General features: G+C 37.7%; 2 protein-coding genes across 4 annotated transcripts in view; both read left to right on the top strand.

Annotated features, from left to right (window-relative positions):
- Nucleotides 1-2,117, top strand: part of LMO2 (LIM domain only 2) — a 28,418-nt gene extending 26,301 nt beyond the window's left edge. For 2 of the 3 annotated variants that reach the window (XM_085883386.1, XM_085883389.1), the window contains exons 3-4: nt 1,457-1,672; nt 1,780-2,117. In XM_085883386.1, the coding sequence (XP_085739512.1) occupies nt 1,457-1,672; nt 1,780-1,792 (229 nt within the window). In that variant the 3' untranslated portion in view covers nt 1,793-2,117. Of the gene's footprint in view, nt 1-1,456 lie in introns of all 3 variants that reach the window. The other variant, XM_085883388.1, reaches the window with a different exon arrangement.
- An 11,720-nt stretch (nt 2,118-13,837) lies between these two features.
- On the top strand, nt 13,838-15,993 carry LOC147027181 (uncharacterized). Its single transcript, XM_085880309.1, has 2 exons — nt 13,838-14,852; nt 15,012-15,993. Exons 1-2 carry the CDS (start codon nt 14,775-14,777, stop codon nt 15,750-15,752), a joined length of 819 nt encoding a protein of 272 aa, XP_085736435.1. The 5' UTR covers nt 13,838-14,774; the 3' UTR covers nt 15,753-15,993.
- Nucleotides 15,994-17,544: the final 1,551 nt, after the last annotated feature.

Below are 17,544 nucleotides of genomic sequence, written 5' to 3'. Positions count from 1 at the left end.
TGTCCCCTGTTATCCCCATCTACCATGTTTCATGTGGATTGATGATTTTGATGTTTTACGTCGATTGATGAGGCAGTTCAAGAGAAATTTTTAAAAGATTTTCGTTCAAACCAATATGGCTGCCAGACTTATTAATTATTCGTGAACATCCTGGTATCCCCAAGGCTTGGGGAACATGTGGGTGAAGTTTCCCCTTCGATCTGTCAAGCCGTTCTGGGGGAGATTTGTAAAGATTTATTCTTCAAAAAAAAAAACCCCATTGCTGCCAAACCATGTGACTAATGACATCATAGGTGGATACCTTTTCTTCCTCATGGATGGATGATCATACCTATAATGTTTCGCCTCAATCTGTTTCGCCATTTCAGAGAAGATTTTTGATGGTTTTTAATGTTTAAAAAAATATTGGCTGCCAAACCACATGCCTGATGAAGTCATGAATTCCCACCCCCATACAATTTAGCCCTAGATGACCCTCAAAAATGTTCATGCTGATCAGATAAAGTATTCAACTTCTGCAATTATGATGTTATAACGAAGCTACCTTTGACATCATCAAGCAAGTTTGATTTAAATACCTGAGCCCAGACTCAAAATAATAAATAATTCCGGCTGCCAGACTATGCGTCCGAGCAGGTTGAAATTTAAAACACATATTCCCAACAACTACTAGATCATAATTGTGATGGTTCATGTCGATTGATGAGGCAGTTCAATAGAAATAATTTTTTCAAAGATTTTTGTTCAACCAAATTGGCTGTCAGGGTTGAAAGAAGCATGTGATCTATTAATTATTTGTAAACACTCTAGTATCCACAAGGCTTGGGGAACATGTGTGTGAAGTTTCCCCTCGATCTGTCAAGCCATTCTGGAGAATGATTTTTTTTTAATGTTGGAAGGCAAATCCAATGTGGCTGCCAAACCATGTGGCCTATGATATCAGAGTTGAAGAACTTTTTGTTCCTTCTGGATATGTTATCATACCAGTAAAGGCTCGCCTCAATCTGTTCAGCCATTTCAGGGATGATTTTTGAAGGTTTTTAATGTTAAAAACAATATGGCTGCTGAACCACATGACCGATGATTTAATTAATCCCCCCCCCCTATACAATTTAGCCCAAGATGCCCCTCAAAAAATTTCATACTGATTGGAAAAAGCACTCAGCGTATGCAATTTAGTTTAGAAGAAAGCAAATACATATGTTGGGGGGGGGGGCAACTCCCATAGACTCCCTCAGGGTGCTATGTTTTTAATGCCATGAACAGAACAAACTTTGGTACATACAGGGTGGTGAAGGTTCTGGTAAAATTTCATCAAACTCATTTGTGTAGTTTCAGAGAGGAAGTCGCAAGCATTTGTGGATGGACGGAAGAATTCTCACTTGAATTAGTGAATTTTATGTTTGTAGCATTGAAAAGTGTTGAAAAGACTTTTTCTGTTGCCACATCCTTGTAGGCTATTTGGCCAAGATGGCTGCTGTGCAGCTTGTGACAAGAGCATCCGTGCCTTCGAGATGACGATGCGTGTGCGTGAAAAGGTTTACCACCTAGAGTGTTTTAAATGTGCTGCCTGCCAAAAGCACTTCTGTGTTGGTGATCGCTACAGATTGATCAACTCCAGCATTATCTGTGAACAGGACATCTGCGAGTGGAATAAGGTGCATGGGATCATGTGAGTGCCAGAGACTGCAATACAGCTCTAAAAGAGCTACATGTTGGACTTTTAAAAGTTATCATAAAATAAAATGACTGAAATCTGTTGAAACTATTTTGTTGTAGGTTCGAAATGTGAATAATGGGTTGGTTCATCCTCAACTTGCCTGACACACTGCCTTTGCTTAAGCATTAATTTTTATCTCATTTCAAAATCTTGAAAATTAAAATTAAATCAAATGTCTTTCCAATGTGTGTACAATATTTATTTCCTTTGGTCAAAGTTAATTTCCCTTTATAAACTAACCATGTTTTCTATTTGTACAACTTGGTCAAATATATCATACCTGTTTATTTACAGTCAGCCAAAAGCTCAAATGTAAGAGAAATCATTATTTATAATGTTCGTGCTTTTTTCTTTTATAATGACCCTGACAATAAAAAGTGTTGTGACAATTTTTTCACTTGCTTTTATCGATGGTGAATCTTGTTTCCGGTGAACTTAGTTGGTCTGAAATTTTGACGAAAAATGCATAGGTTGGGTTCAATCCAGATACCTGCTAAAACATTTGAAACAACAATTCATTATCGATCTTGATGTCACCAACAGACTTGTCTTAATGACATTTTTTCATCCTTTTCAGCAATGGTTTTGCTTGGTCCGTGTCAGAATATTGTCACGTGTGAGGTTCCGTTAACATATGCCTCACCGCTGAGACCTTTCATCCCGGGAAATGGCCAATTGCTTTCTCACTGATTGATGTCAAGGTTTGCCTTCTTTGCCCAAAATATTTCGCACTTACTAATAAAAACAAAGTGCAAATATTTCAGGTAAAGACAGCAACTGGGAGCCATTTTCAAATGTTTGACCATTATCAAACCGAAATTAATATATGAAAAATCAATGAGAAAGAAAGTGCAAGCAACAAAGTAAAGGCCTATTCGTCAACCGACAATCTGTGATAAAAATGCCTCAATGACAAAAGAAAATCTATATCCCTAAATCCATCAAACATTGTCTCAACAACAATAATAATATATCTATAAATCCAGCAGTGTGTGTGTGTGTGTGTGTGTGTGTGTGTGTGTGTGTGTGTGTGTGTGTGTGTGTGTGTGTGTGTGTGTGTGTGTGTGTGTGTGTAATCGCTGTTTCTCGCCAACCACTGGTCCAATCTAATTGAAACTTGCCAGGTATATTGCTGGGGCCCTGTGGATGTTTTTTTTCCCCTTTTTTGTGCAAAATGTGCAAAAAACCCTTTTCAAGGTTTGATATTAATTGGACAAGTGCTTCCCAAGTTATGGCCATTTATTTACCAACCAATGAAAGGACACGTTGCTGCGTAGGCGTGGCCGGCCAACGATGACGTCACGTGCCGTGCCAGTTGTGATGGGGATCGGTGCCTTAGTTACCTTGGTGTAAGAGTGGAAATGGTCAATGGCAGCGAATGTCATGGCAAGTAAAGACAGGGAGGTAAACTTGATTTTAATTAACTCTGTGTGTGTCAGTATCACAGCAGTTGTTACTTCAATGCAAGCGATAATTCATGGAATGCATGTGAATATTCCGTACAGGCACGCACCACTTCCGGGCACGCAGCACTTCCGGATAGTGATGACTTAATGTATTCTAATAATTTCTCGATTTCTTATGCACATTTATAGATAAACACAATGCCCCAATCCAGTCGTCGTTTACGAGAGCGAAGGAACGGCCTGTGTATTTGTTTGAAAGCCCCCTCCCCCCCCACCTCTTCTCCTCTCTTTGTGTTTTTCCTTGCGATGACATTGCAAAAAGGCAAAATACGTTGGTGCTAATTGAATAGTTGGCCATTAAAACCAAATTGCGAATAATCTTAACTGCGATATGTGAATTTCCAGACAGTGAGGACTTATCTTCCGGACTTCCGGATAGTGACGACTTATTGTATTCTTTCTCGATTTTTTTCTCGATTTATCAACTTACTGTATTCTTTCTTTCTTGATTTCTGTACTTTCTCGATCTCTTTCTCGAATTCTTTCTCGATTTTCTTAAACACAATGCCCCAATCCAGTCGTCGTTTACGACAGCGAAGGAACGGCCTGTGTGTTTGTTTGAAAGTTTTATTTTTATTTATTTTGGTTTGCACATACGGCCACGCACGTATGGGCATGCATGTTCGAGCACGTGAGAGCGAAGGAACGGCCTGTGTGGTTGTTTCTGGCAAGCGGTTTTAAAGGTTTTTTTTTCTGCATGTACGGGCACGCACTTACGGGCACGTACTAGTAATAATAATAACAATACTAAAAATATAAAATGGTAATGAAAGTAAAGAAATCTGACAGCTGTTACTTATTGAATAAATGATGAAGGAAACTTAGCCAGTGAAATGGTTCTTTGAAACACACAAATGGGAAACGTATTCAACATCTTTGCAACAAACAGCAAAGATGGAGCAATTAATTTGGGTGAAATCTTCTTTTGAATATCTTGAATCATGTTGATGAATACCCACAAACAAAACTTGTTGATTGATGTCAAGGTTTGCCTTCTTTGCCCAAAATATTTAGCACTTACTAATAAAAAATAAAGAAAGTGCATATATTTCAGGTAAAGAGAGCAACTTGGAGCCATTTACCACTATCAAGCCAAAATTAATACATCAAAAATCAATGAGAAAGAAAGTGCAAGCACCAAATAAAGGCCAATTAGTCTAATGACATGTGAAAAAGATGCCTCAATAACAAAAGAAAAGAAACATTCATAAACCCATGAAATAATATGTGACAATAACAATAAGAATATTCTTGAAAATTATCATTACATAAAATAGCAATGAAACGAAATAAATCTGCCAACCATTACATATTGATTAAATTGTGTAGGAACCTCAGCCAGGGAAATGATTCTTTGAAACACAAATGGGAAACTTATTCAACTTCTTTGCAATAAACAATGACGGAGCAATTCATTTGGATGAAAACTTTTTTAGAATATACTGAATCAAGTTGATGAACACCAACAAGCCTGAGATGTCGATAGGTGTAAAGGTTTGCCTTCTTTACCCAAAAAATATTTAGCACTCACGAATCAAAATAATGAAAGTGCAAATATTTCAGGTAGAGATAGCAACTGGGAGCCACTTTAAATATTTTACCATGATCAATCAACTAATATCTCACAAATCAATAAGAAAGAAGCTGCAAGCAACTAAGTAAAGCCCTATTCGTCAAATGACAATCTGTGATAAAGATTCTTCATTGATAAAAGAATGTAAACATTCCTAACCCCATTAATGATGTACCAATAATAATAATAATAATATTCTAAAAAATAATCATAATGTAAAATGGCAATAAAAGGATAGAAATCTGTCAACCATTACTTGTTTAAATTGTGAAGGAACCTCAGAAAGGGGAGGGGTTCTTTGAAACACAAATGAGAAACCTTTTCAACATCTTTGCAACAAACAGCAATGATGGAGCAATTGATATGGATGAAAACTTTTTTTGAATATTCGAAATCAAGTTGATGAATACCCATAAGCCAAACTTATTGATTGATGTCAAGGTTTCCTTCTTTGCCAAAATATTTAGCACTCACTAATAAAAATAAAGAAAGCACAAATGTTTCAGGTGAAGATTGGAACTGGGAGCCATTTTTCAATATTTTACCATGATCAATCAATTACTCGTAACTCACAAATCAATGAGAAAGGAAATGCAAGAAACAAACGTAATGGCCTATTCATCAAATGACGTGAAAGCGATGCCTCAATAACAAGAAAATAAACATTCATAAATCCTTTCAACAATAAGTGTCAATAACAATAATAATATTCTATAAAATAATCATAACATAAAATGGCAACAAAACAAAATAAATCTGCCAACCATTGCATATTGTTTAAATTGTGTAGGAACCTCAGCCAGAGAAATGGCTCTTTGAAACACAAATGGGAAACTTTTTCAACTTCTTTGCAACAAACACAATGATGGAGCAATTCATTTGGATGAAAACTTTTTATGAATATTCTTAATTAATTTGATGAACACCCACAAGCCTGAGATGCAGATAGATGTCATGGTTTGCCTTCTTTCCCCCAAAATATTTAGCACTTACCAATAAAAATAAAGAGAGTGCAAATATTTTCGGTAAAGACAGCAACTGGAAGCCATTTTGAAATGTTTTACCTTTCGCAATCACTAAATTAATCTCACAAATCAATGAGAAAGAAAGTGCAAGCAACAAAGTAAAGGCCCATTAGTCAAATGACAATACGTGCAAAAATATACATTCATATATGCATATACATGAAAAAAATATACAAACAAAAATATACAATATATGCATACATATGTATATACATATATATTTGCCTCAATGACAAAAGAAAATCTACATTCCTAAATCCATTAAATGATGTGTCAACAACAATACTAATAACATAAAAAGGCAATGAAAATGAAGAAATCTGACAGCTGTTACTAATGGAATAAATGATGTAGGAACCAAAGCCAGTGAAATGGTTCTTTGAAACACACAAATGGGAAACGTATTCAACATCTTTGCAACAAACAGCAAAGATGGACAAACTCATTTGGGTGAAATCTTCTTTTGAATATCTTGAATCATGTTGATGAATACGCACAAGCCAAACATGTTGATTGATGTCAAGGTTTTCCTTCTTTGCCCAAAATATTTAGCACTTATGAATAAAAATAAAGAAAGTGCAAATGTTTCAGGTAAAGAGAGCAACTCGGAGCCATTTTCAAATGTTTTGCCATTATCAAGCCAAAAATAATATATCACAAATCAATGAGAAAGAAAGTGCAAGCAACAAAGTAAAGGACTATTCGTGAAATGACGACATGTGAAAAAGATACCTCAATAACAAAATAACTTAATCATTCATATATCCATGAAACAATAAGTGTCAATAACAATAAGAATATTCTTTAAAATAATCATAATAACATAAAATGCTAAAGAAAGGACAGACATCTGCCAACCGTTTCTTGTTGATTAAATTGTGGAGGAACCTCAGCCAGGGAAATGATTCTTTGAAACACAAATGAGAAACTTATTCAACTTCTTTGCAATAAACAGCAATGATGGAGCAATTAATTTGGATGAAAACTTTTTTTGAATATACTTAATCAAGTTGATGAACACCCACAAGACGAAGATGTAGATAGATGTCAAGTTTTGCCTTCTTTCCCTCAAAATATACAGCACTTACTAATCAAAATAAAGAAAGTGCAAATATTTCAAGTAACGATAGCAACTGGGAGACATATTAAATATTTTACCATTATCAAGCCAGAATTGATTTCTCACACATCAATGAGAAAGAAAGTGCAAGGAACAACGTAATGCCCTATTAATCAAATGACACGTGAAAACGATGCCTCACTAACAAGAAAATAAACATTCATAAATCCATAAAACAATAATTGTCAATAACAATAAGAATATTCTTTAAAATAATCATAATAACATAAAATGGTAACGAAAGTATAGAAATCTGCCAACAGTTACTTGTTGATTAAACTGTGCAGGAACCTCAGCCAGGGAAATAGTTCTTTGAAACACAAATGGGAAACTCATTCAACTTCTTTGCAATAAACAGCAATGATGGAGCAATTCATTTCGATGAAGTTAATGAACACCCACAAGCCTGAGATGTATATCGATGTCATGGTTTGCCTTCTTTTCCCCAAAATATTCAGCACTTACTAATCAACATAAAGAAAGTGCAAATATTTTAGGTACAGATTGCAACCGGGAGCCATTTTGAAATGTTTTACCTTTATCAATCACGAATTCATCTCACAAATAAATGAGAAAGAAAGTGCAAGCAACAAAGTAAAGGATTATTGGTCAAATGACAATATGTGCAAAAATATACATTCATATATATATATATATATATATATATATATATATATATATATATATATATATATATATATATATATATATATATATATATATATATATATATATCTTTTTTTCCCCCAAAAAAATCTATATATACCTCAATGACAAAATAAAATCTACATTCCTAAATCCATTAAATGATGTGTCAACAACAACAACAACAACAATAATAATAACAATAACAATAATATCAAAAGGCAATGAAAGGAAAGAAATCTGATCTAATATCTGTTACTTATTGAATAAATGATGGAGGAACCTAACCCAGTGAAATGATTCTTTGAAACACACAAATGGGTAACGTATTCAACATCTTTGCAACAAACAGCAAAGATGGAGCAATTAATTTGGGTGAAATATTATTTTGAATATGTTGAAACATGCTGATGAATACCCACAAGCCAAGCTTGTTGATTAATGTAAAAGTTTGCCTTCTTTGCCCAAAATATTTAGCACTTACTAATAAAAATAAAGAAAGCGCAAATATTTCAGATAAAGAGAATAACTGGGAGCCATTTTAAATATTTTACCATGATCAATCAATTACTCGTAACTCACAAATCAATGAGAAAGAAAGTGTAAGCAACAAAGTAAAGGCCTTTAGTCAAATGACAACATGTGAAAAAGATACCTCAATAACAAAAGAAAATAAACATTCATAAATCCTTTCAACAATAAGTGTCAATAACAATAAGAATGTTCTAAAAAATAATCATAACATAAAATGGCAATGAAACAAAAGAAATCTGCCAACCATTGCATATTGATTGAATTGTGTTGGAACCTCAGCCAGGGAAATGGCTCTTTGAAACACAAATGGAAACTTTTTCAACTTATTTGCAATAAACAGCAATGATGGAGCAATTCATTTGGATGAAAACTTTTTTATGAAATACTTAATCAAGTTGATGAACACCCACAAGCCTGAGATGTAGATTGATGTCATGGTTTGCCTTCTCTCCCCCAAAATGTTAAGCACTTACTAATCCAAACTGAAGGAAGTGCAAATATTTTAGGTAAAGATAGCAACTGGGGGCCATTTTGAAATGTTTTACCTTTATCAATCATGAATTAATCTCACAAATCAATGAGAAAGAAAGTGCAAGCAACAAAGTAAAGGCCTATGAGACAAATGTCAATATGTACAAAAAGATTCCTCAATGACAAAAGAAAATAAACGTTCGTAAATCCATGAAATGATAAATGTTAATAACAATAATAATATTCTATTATTATTGTTATTGACACATTTTGTTTCAAAGTACACCGGACATTCAAAGTACAAAAGATACACCAAGTGGCAGTACATTCAAAGTACACTGTCCCCGTGCTAAATAAATAAATAAATAAATAACAAATCCTCCAGTATGTGATATCGCTGGCAATGCTGCCTTGCAGCACATGGAGTCAGAAATGGGAGGGAGTGGTGTACAAAATTGAATGATTAATTGTAAAATTAAAATAAATAAATAATAATTGTAAAATAATTAATTGCCGAACAGCAAACCTAAACCACCACTGTTCCATCCGAATCTTCGAAAACTTTTTGAAAATTTTGTAATTAATCGAAAAATGAATAATTATTCAATGATGAATTGATTAATCAATAAATAAAAAATTTCCCTTTATAGCCAAATCATATGGTCACAGCCATGTCCATATATCAGCTTTCTAGCTCAAAATATGCCTGATATATTGCCAGGGTGAGAAATATAATAAGTAATAAGTAAATCGATAATAACTAACAAATCAATCTATTAATTCATGAATAAAAAAAACGAAAAATAGTGTTTTTGCAAAGCAAATCTTCAATTTTGTCCCCAAATTTCAGCTTCCTCGCTCAAAGGATGGTTGGGATATCGCCCAGCCAATCAACAAAGACAATATTTAATCAATTAATTGATTAATCAAGAAATGAAAAATACCCTTCATAGCCAAGTCACTTTGTTACTGTCATGTCCAAATATCAGCTTCCGAGCTCAGAAGGTGCTTGACATATTGCCAGGATGAGAAATAAAATAAATAACTATTAATAGATCTATAATAATTAAGTAATTAATCAATTAATTGATTAATCAAAAAATAAATTGTGCTCAAAATGTTTCACAATACATTGAATGGCAGAATTTGTGAGTTAATGACGTGTTCTGAGGTCGTATTCCTGACAGAACCTCCGGCACGTGTCTACATATGATTTATTCTCATTCCACAGAGCAACCACTTTTGTCTTCTGCTTCACTGTCAATGGCATGATTAAGCTACGGAACTAGAATTCCCAGGGAATAAATACCACAATAACACTACCAAACCCTGAAAAGGAAAACGGTACAGGTCAAAAAACTAAGAAATAGCACGAAGTCAGTTGTATCAATCTTTTTGAAATACCTGTACATATTTACAGACCATATGTACATGGAATTTGGAAAATTTTCAGTAGACACACATTTTTCTTCTTCTTCCTCTTCTTCTTCTTCTTCTTCTTCTTCTTCTTCTTCTTCTTCTTCTTCTTCTTCTTCTTCTTCTTCTTCTTCTTCTTCTTCTTCTTCTTCTTCTTCTTCTTCTTCTTCTCAATCTTCTTCTTCTTCTTCTTCTTCTCAATCTTCTTCTTCTTCTTCTTCACATACTCTGGAACAGAGCATTGGAACTGCCAAAGCAGTTTTTCCTTGGCTATTTGGCACAATCTTGGATGAGTCACCACTCCGACCATTTTTGGAGCACAGCTGTGCCACTGATGCTGTGCCCCTACACCAGTACTTTGGTACTCATTTCGCCAACCTCAGGAGGATGACAAGCTGAATCAACCCCACCTGGTGTTAATTCAGCCGCCAACGGGTCTCAAACTCACTACCCGATGATCCCAAGCCAGCCACCCAAACCACGAAGCCAACACCAGGCTTATACATATATACATACACACATACACATACACACACACATACACATATACACACACACACACATACATAAATTGGGATAATTTTCAGACTCTTTCTGAAGGGGTCTTTTGACGTCCCCCAACTAATGCAGTCAGACAGAACAGCAGTTGAACGTGCATCCGAGGGACGGCACATACACGTACACTGATGAACGACCGTTTATAGCTGGGTGGGGATTCGAACCCAGGCTAGGCAGCTGAGCTCGGCGAGTGTGCATACATGAAGGCCATCCTGGTAAAGGATGTATAAAATATGACAAGAGGAACATCTTCTACAAAGAGTAATAACATACACTCAACAATTCTTGTAAACACTAGTTCGTAAAAAAAAAAAAAAAACTTATTTTCGGATTCGGTAACAAACATGAAATGTTGGTTCGTGAGAAATAGGAAAATATTTTACTTCCAAATCGATACACCTGAAACCTTCAACTCGTCACCACCACCACCACCACCAGGTAAACCACGTAGTCGAGATAGTCGTGCTTGGAGCACCAGGTAGTGCTGTGGATGAAGAATGAGAATGACTGAACGAACTTTACCTGGACTTTACCTGTACTTTACCTGTACTTTACCTGTACTTTACCTGCACTTGTTTAAGTTTGGTTAAAACGAATAACAAACTAAACGTTCACTCAACAGGGCTATAATAATTAATTAATTAAAACTACCCTGAAGTCCGACTCGAATGGTTCCTGGAGGACGGAACCGATTGCGGTAAAAGAAACACCAAATGAAAACGAATAAAACAAATTAGAACTGAATTTGAAGATAAAACTCGAATTTCTTGTGTGAATCGTGTCCGATGAGAATGGAGTGAAGAGTTTGTTTTTAAATGTTAACATATTCACTCCGTGGGTCATAAATAAAGGGGAAAACAAAGAACAACCGACTCGAAAGTTTCCCCAACAAACGGCACCGTTCCGGAATATTTTGTGATGAATGGTTCTCGACCCTACAAAAGGACCATGAACACACTTAGTAACCATGAACACACTTAGTAACCATGAACACACTTAGTAACCATGAACACACTTAGTAACCATGAACACAATTAGTAACCAAACGTTTACATCGAGTACAATGTGGAGTGAACACCATGACAGAGCAAGCAAAGGTAATGGAACCTCAACAATGGAACTTACATGACACGACGACCCCAAGGGTGGCTCGACCGGGTCCGACGACCCCAAGGGTGGCTCGGACGACCTCAAGGGTGGCTCCGACGACCCCAAGGGTGGCTCGGACGACCTCAAGGGTGGCTCCGACGACCCCAAGGGTGGTTCGACCGGGTCCACTGTCGATGAACACGAAAAGAGACTGAGGATGAGCCCTGGATGTTCCTTCGTTTACACCAAACTTCTTAATCCCGGTTACAATCAAGTTCAATTACACTCGAAGTTAAGTGATAAACGTGTGATTATTGGTGTTCTTCACTTAATGACGTCCCTCCAAGATCTGTGATGATAACCATGGAAAGCGTGATCGGTGCTTATTGGGATGCAAAGAAAACATGAATCGATAATAACACCTTTACACATGAAACAAGACCTTCAAACAAACTTTACATTGTACAGATTAGATTAGATGAATATTTAATTGACTCATTAAAACAAGAGGTAACGCGCGTGACTCATCACCTGGTGGGGGAGCTGCAGATGATCATTTGAATATTTCGTCAAGGATGGAAACTGTAAAAACACTTTTGTTTGATTTGTTCAGATAAATGTTTAAGAGTGTTTTCAAACCAGGGAGAAAAAATATATAAGATAAAGTTTCGTTTTTTGATTGTTTGAGACCACGAACTTGTGGAACCTGAAACCCCTGGTTTGAGATCGAAGTGAATTGACTTGGAACTTGTACCTGGTCTGTCAATCAAATGTCATGATGGAACATTCATTCCGGGTCCCACGGACGGACCAAGGGAAACAAACCATCTTAACTTCACACCACACACGTCTATTATGAGGTTCATGTTAATAAGGAGGTTCATGTTAGTATGGGGTTAGTAATGGGTTCATGTTAGTATGGGGTTCATGTTAGTATGGGGTTCATGTTAGTATGGGGTTCATGTTAGTATGTGGTTAGTAATGGGTTCATGTTAGTATGGCGTTCATGTTAGTATGGGGTTCATGTTAGTATGGGGTTTATGTTAGTATGGGGTTTATGTTAGTATGGGGTTCATGTTAGTATGGTGTTTATGTTAGTATGGGGTTTATGTTAGTTTGGGGTTCATGTTAGTATGGGGTTTATGTTAGTATGGTGTTCATGTTAGTATGAGGTTTATGTTAGTAATTTGTTCATGTTAGTATGGTGTTCATGTTAGTATGGTGTTCATGTTACTATGGGGTTTATGGTAGTATGGGGTTTATGTTAGTATGGTGTTCATGTGAGTATGGGGTTCATGTTAGTATGGGGTTCGTGTTAGTATGGCGTTCAAGTTAGTATGGTGTTCATGTTAGTATGGGGTTTATGTTAATATGGTGTTCATGTTGGTATGGAGTTTATGTAAGTATGGTGTTCATGTTAGTGTGGCGTTTATGTTAGTATGGTGTTCATGTTAGTATGGTGTTCATGTGAGTGTGGGGATAATGTTAGTATGGTGTTCATGTTAGTATGGCGTTCATGTGAGTGTGGGGATAATGTTAGTATGGTGTTCATATTAGTATGGGGTTCATGTGAGTGTGGGGATAATGTTAGTATGGTGTTCATGTTAGTATGGTGTTCATGTGAGTGTGGAGATCATGTTAGTATGGTGTTCATGTTAGTATGAGATTTATTTTAGTGTGGTGTTCATGTTAGTATGGGGTTTATGTTAGTATGGTGTTCATGTTAGTATAGGGTTTATGTTAGTATGATGTTCATGTTAGTATGGAGTTTATGTTAGTATGGTGTTCATGTTAGTGTGGGGTTTATGTTAGTATGGTCTTCATGTGAGTATGGGGTTTATGTTAGTGTAGTGTTCATGTTAGTATGAGGTTTATGTTAGTAATGTGTTCATGTTGGTATGGGATTTATGTTGGTATGGTGTTCATGTTAGTATGGGGTTTATGTTGGTGTGGTGTTCATGTTAGTATGGGGTTCATGTTAGTGCAGGTATCATGTTTGTATGGGGTTCATGTTAGTATGGTGTTCATGTTCGTATGGGGTTCATGTTAGTATGGGGTTCATGTTAGTATGGTGTTCATGTTAATAAGGGGTTCATGTTAGTATGGGGTTTATGTTAGTATGGTGTTCATGTTAGTATGGGGTTCATGTTAGTATGGGGTTCATGTTAGTATGGGGTTCATGTTAGTGCAGGTATCATGTTTGTATGGGGTTCATGTTAGTATGGTGTTCATGTTCGTATGGGGTTCATGTTAGTATGGGGTTCATGTTAGTATGGTGTTCATGTTAATAAGGGGTTCATGTTAGTATGGGGTTTATGTTAGTATGGTGTTCATGTTAGTATGGGGTTCATGTTAGTATGGGGTTCATGTTAGTATGGGGTTCATGTTAGTATGGGGTTAATGTTAGTATGGGGATCATGTTCGTGCAGGTATCATGTTAGTATGGGGTTCATGAGGAACGTTAAAAGGATTCTTGATATGTTTGAATGTTCCATGTTCACAGGTCTAAAGCCGCTGTCACACCTTGACGTTTTAGCCAGCGTATGGCAACATATCAAAATGTATGTAAAACGCTGGCATACGCTGAACTATTGATGTTTTTTTCAGTTTTGGGCGTATTCATAATGAGTTGGACCTATGCATAACGTATTAGTAACGTACACAGAACGTTTCGATAACTTATAGATAAATTATACCAACGAATGCTTAGCGTGTTGTCGGCGTTCACAACCTATGCCCAACGATAGTCGAACGTGTGCATAGCGTGCGGCAGCGTATCGCCGATGATCACGTGGCGAAGCCTATTAATAGGCTGCTGCTCAACCATTCAAATCGCTGCCGCTCGACGATATTAATCATAACCAAGCTAGACATCGAAGTGTCAACATCATCGTCATGCCGAAGAAAACTTCGAATAACGCTGCAAAGAATTCTCCTGGTCGTGGCCGTGGATGCGGACGCAAGGAGGATCCATCATCACCCACACCCTCCCCATCACGCTCACCCTCTGACGGGGAGGATGCTGGTTCCAACGCCTCTCGGGCATCGTCGGTGGCATCGATAGCTGCGTCCGTGGCCTCCACCTCCTCTCAGCCAACCCTTGCGAAGAAGAAGGCCAAGAAGACAGTTTTGTCTTGATGTCCAAGAGAAGCAGCTCATGTGCGAGCAGTGGGTGAAGGTAAACTTCGGCTTCCTCAAGACTGTGGTCCGCCATCGTGCTGAGCCCGTCAACAGTGTAAGTATAAACACATATTAATATCAATACTAATATTTATTTATATTAGCTTTACTGTACTACAGATCTCTAAGCAAATTAATCATTGATTACTACAAATCATTGAATTTGCCTCGTATTTTTGCCTTGCATTTTACTAATCAATTGACATAATTACAGGTAAAGGAAACCATTGCAGCACACAGCGGGGACCTCGAGGCTGCCGAGGGTGCCTGTGCAGAGATCGTGGTTGATGACGACAGCACGCCCTCCCCTGTTCCCTCTTCATCCTCACAGGGCAATGGGAAGCGTGGCCAGGACGATGACCAGTTGCTGCAGTCACTCCAGAAGAGGGTGCACGAGTCTGGGGAGCTCCTCAAACGTCTCGCACAGCCTCAGACAATCACAATCACCGCAGCCTTCGCCAACTGCATGCGTGACAGCCTGCTCAGCATGTCTAAGTTCAAGTTCCGGAAGGCATGGTCACACTTCACCTCAATCCTCAGTGAGCTGTTAGATGAGGAGAGTGATGAGGAAGAACCCCCCATAGTCCCCACCTTCCCTGCTCCTGCTTCCGTGCAACCAAGTTCAGCACCAGCTACCTACACCCCCACGGCATCGGAGATGTACCAGCCACCTCCCCACATGTGGAGACACAAGGCACTGGCTGCGTCAGTCTGGGGCTCACAGACAACTGACTATGTGGACCCGTACATGCAGCAGCCACTGCAGCCACAGTACCAACAGCAGCAGCCTCAGTACCAGCGGATGATGCCTCCTCCCCCTCATTATGGGTTCCAGCCTCCTCCTCAGATCACGCAGCAGCCAAGCTCCGCCTCTGCATCTGCTGCTATAGGCTCGGCTGACCAGGCACTGAACCAGAGCCCAAGCGCCTTTGACACGAGCGGTCAGAGTCTGTAAAACATCTCTGGACTCTCAGGAATGCTCAACCTGTCCAGCGGTCCTGATGCTGCAAGCAGCCCATCTGGGGAGCTGAAGACACCTCCAACAACAAAGAAGAACAACTAGTTACAGTGACAGTGACAGTTGTGTACTTCTCAAGATTTGCAGTGACATTGTTTTGGCCATGTTTGTGCCATTTTGTATATACGTTTGACCAGTGTTATCATGTTCCATTAATTTTCAGAGCACTGAATAAAAGTTGAGCAAACTCTTGATGTTTGTTGATGTTATTTTTTTAAATATTTAATTCATAAACAATAATTCAGGCAGAGCATCATGCCTCGGATAGTTGTAGGCCGCAACGGTTCGGGGCCCCTTTAGCGACCAAAATGGCTTATTTCACCTTTATAACTGATATCGCCGGATGCCTGACGTTATTACCTGCACAATGATGTGTGTGTTGAATTTGTGTGACTTTGTGTTGTTGAGTTATGAGCGAATAAAGGACTTCGTGCCGCTGGCCTATTCGATTAACGTTAGGCTTTATGGCTGTCATGCAGTTTCACTCTACCGGCTCTCACGAACGAACGGAAAGATATTTTGGAATTCTGTTTTCAGATTTCGCAGTCGACAGCCATCGGCGAAATCCCAACGTAGAAAACCAGCTGAAAATTGGAGGATTTTTGGTATTTTGTCGACTAAAGCAGCTTTGGATACTTTGAGAACAGGAAATAAAATGCGCTGATTAATTCCCTTTAGCGGCGGTTAATGTAAATAATTTTTCATCGGTACTTGGAGGTAGGTGAGGTATAGATCTACGAAACGAGGGGTATCATTGGGTTGTCGGACTTGTGATGATTCAATTACAGAAAAAAAGATTGTTGGCGGGCCGCGTACATTTCGGCGCCTCGCCATCGAAGGGAACGAAAAATTTTCAATCTGTTTTCGGATTTATCAGTATCTATAGGGTGGTAATGAGATTACATCGAAAATCCGATTAAAAACGGCTTATGTTTCGCAGTTTAGTCGCGGCTTGCATTTCATACTGGGAAAAATAACATTCTGGAAGGAATTTCTCTTCCACTATCATCCAAATATTTTTTTCCGTTGGCATGAGGACATAGAGGAAGGATAGACTGACAAAATAAGGAGCTCCACTAAGCTCTATGACTTATAATAATTAAATTAGAGATTTTAAAGGCAGCGGTGGAAAAATATGCAAATTCACTCCAACGGCTCTGACGAACGAATGGAAAGTTATTTTTAACCTCCATCATCGAAGATCGGAGGTTACTGTTTTCACCCCTGTCTGTTTGTTTGTTTGTTTGTTTGTGAACAGTATTACAGAAAAATTCCTCAACGGTTCGACGAAACTTGGTGGGGGGATTAGGTATGGTCCAAGGATCATGCCATTACATTTTGAACTTGGTCCAAAGTACAATATGGCTGCTATGGCGGCCATTTTGAAAAAAATATTTGAATTTTTGATTTTGCATTTCAACATGTTTTAAGTGATTTCCAACCCCCCCCAAAAAATTTGTTAGAGAAAAAAAAAACATTTTGCAACTTTTTTTTCAAAAAAAATTCGATTTTATTTTTTTGGCATTTCTACATGCGCGTCGATCTAGTTTAGTTTTTCAATCGTGGTTCAGTAGAGTCTGATCCGTTTTGACCTACAATGAATAGGATATCAGGTTCACTTAAGTGACCCAGCAGTATTGGCAGTGGAGGTTTTGCACTCTAACGAGTGCTCCCCCTCTCGTTGAATTCTGTTTTCGGATTATACAGTATATATATATATATATATATA

Source organism: Eptatretus burgeri, chromosome 5 (assembly GCF_056783735.1).
Source record: "Eptatretus burgeri isolate ZD-2024b chromosome 5, Ebu_testis_v1, whole genome shotgun sequence".
NCBI classification, from domain to species: domain Eukaryota; kingdom Metazoa; phylum Chordata; class Myxini; order Myxiniformes; family Myxinidae; genus Eptatretus; species Eptatretus burgeri.
This window is presented reverse-complemented; position numbering and strand designations above follow the sequence as displayed.

Bases quoted from the DNA above. Each gene is read 5' to 3' on its own strand.
- LOC147027181 (XM_085880309.1), top strand. From the start codon at position 14,775: ATGTGCGAGCAGTGGGTGAAGGTAAACTTCGGCTTCCTCAAGACTGTG. The intron at 14,853-15,011 runs GTAAGTATAAAC...ACATAATTACAG, and splicing joins GTGCTGAGCCCGTCAACAGT to GTAAAGGAAACCATTGCAGC.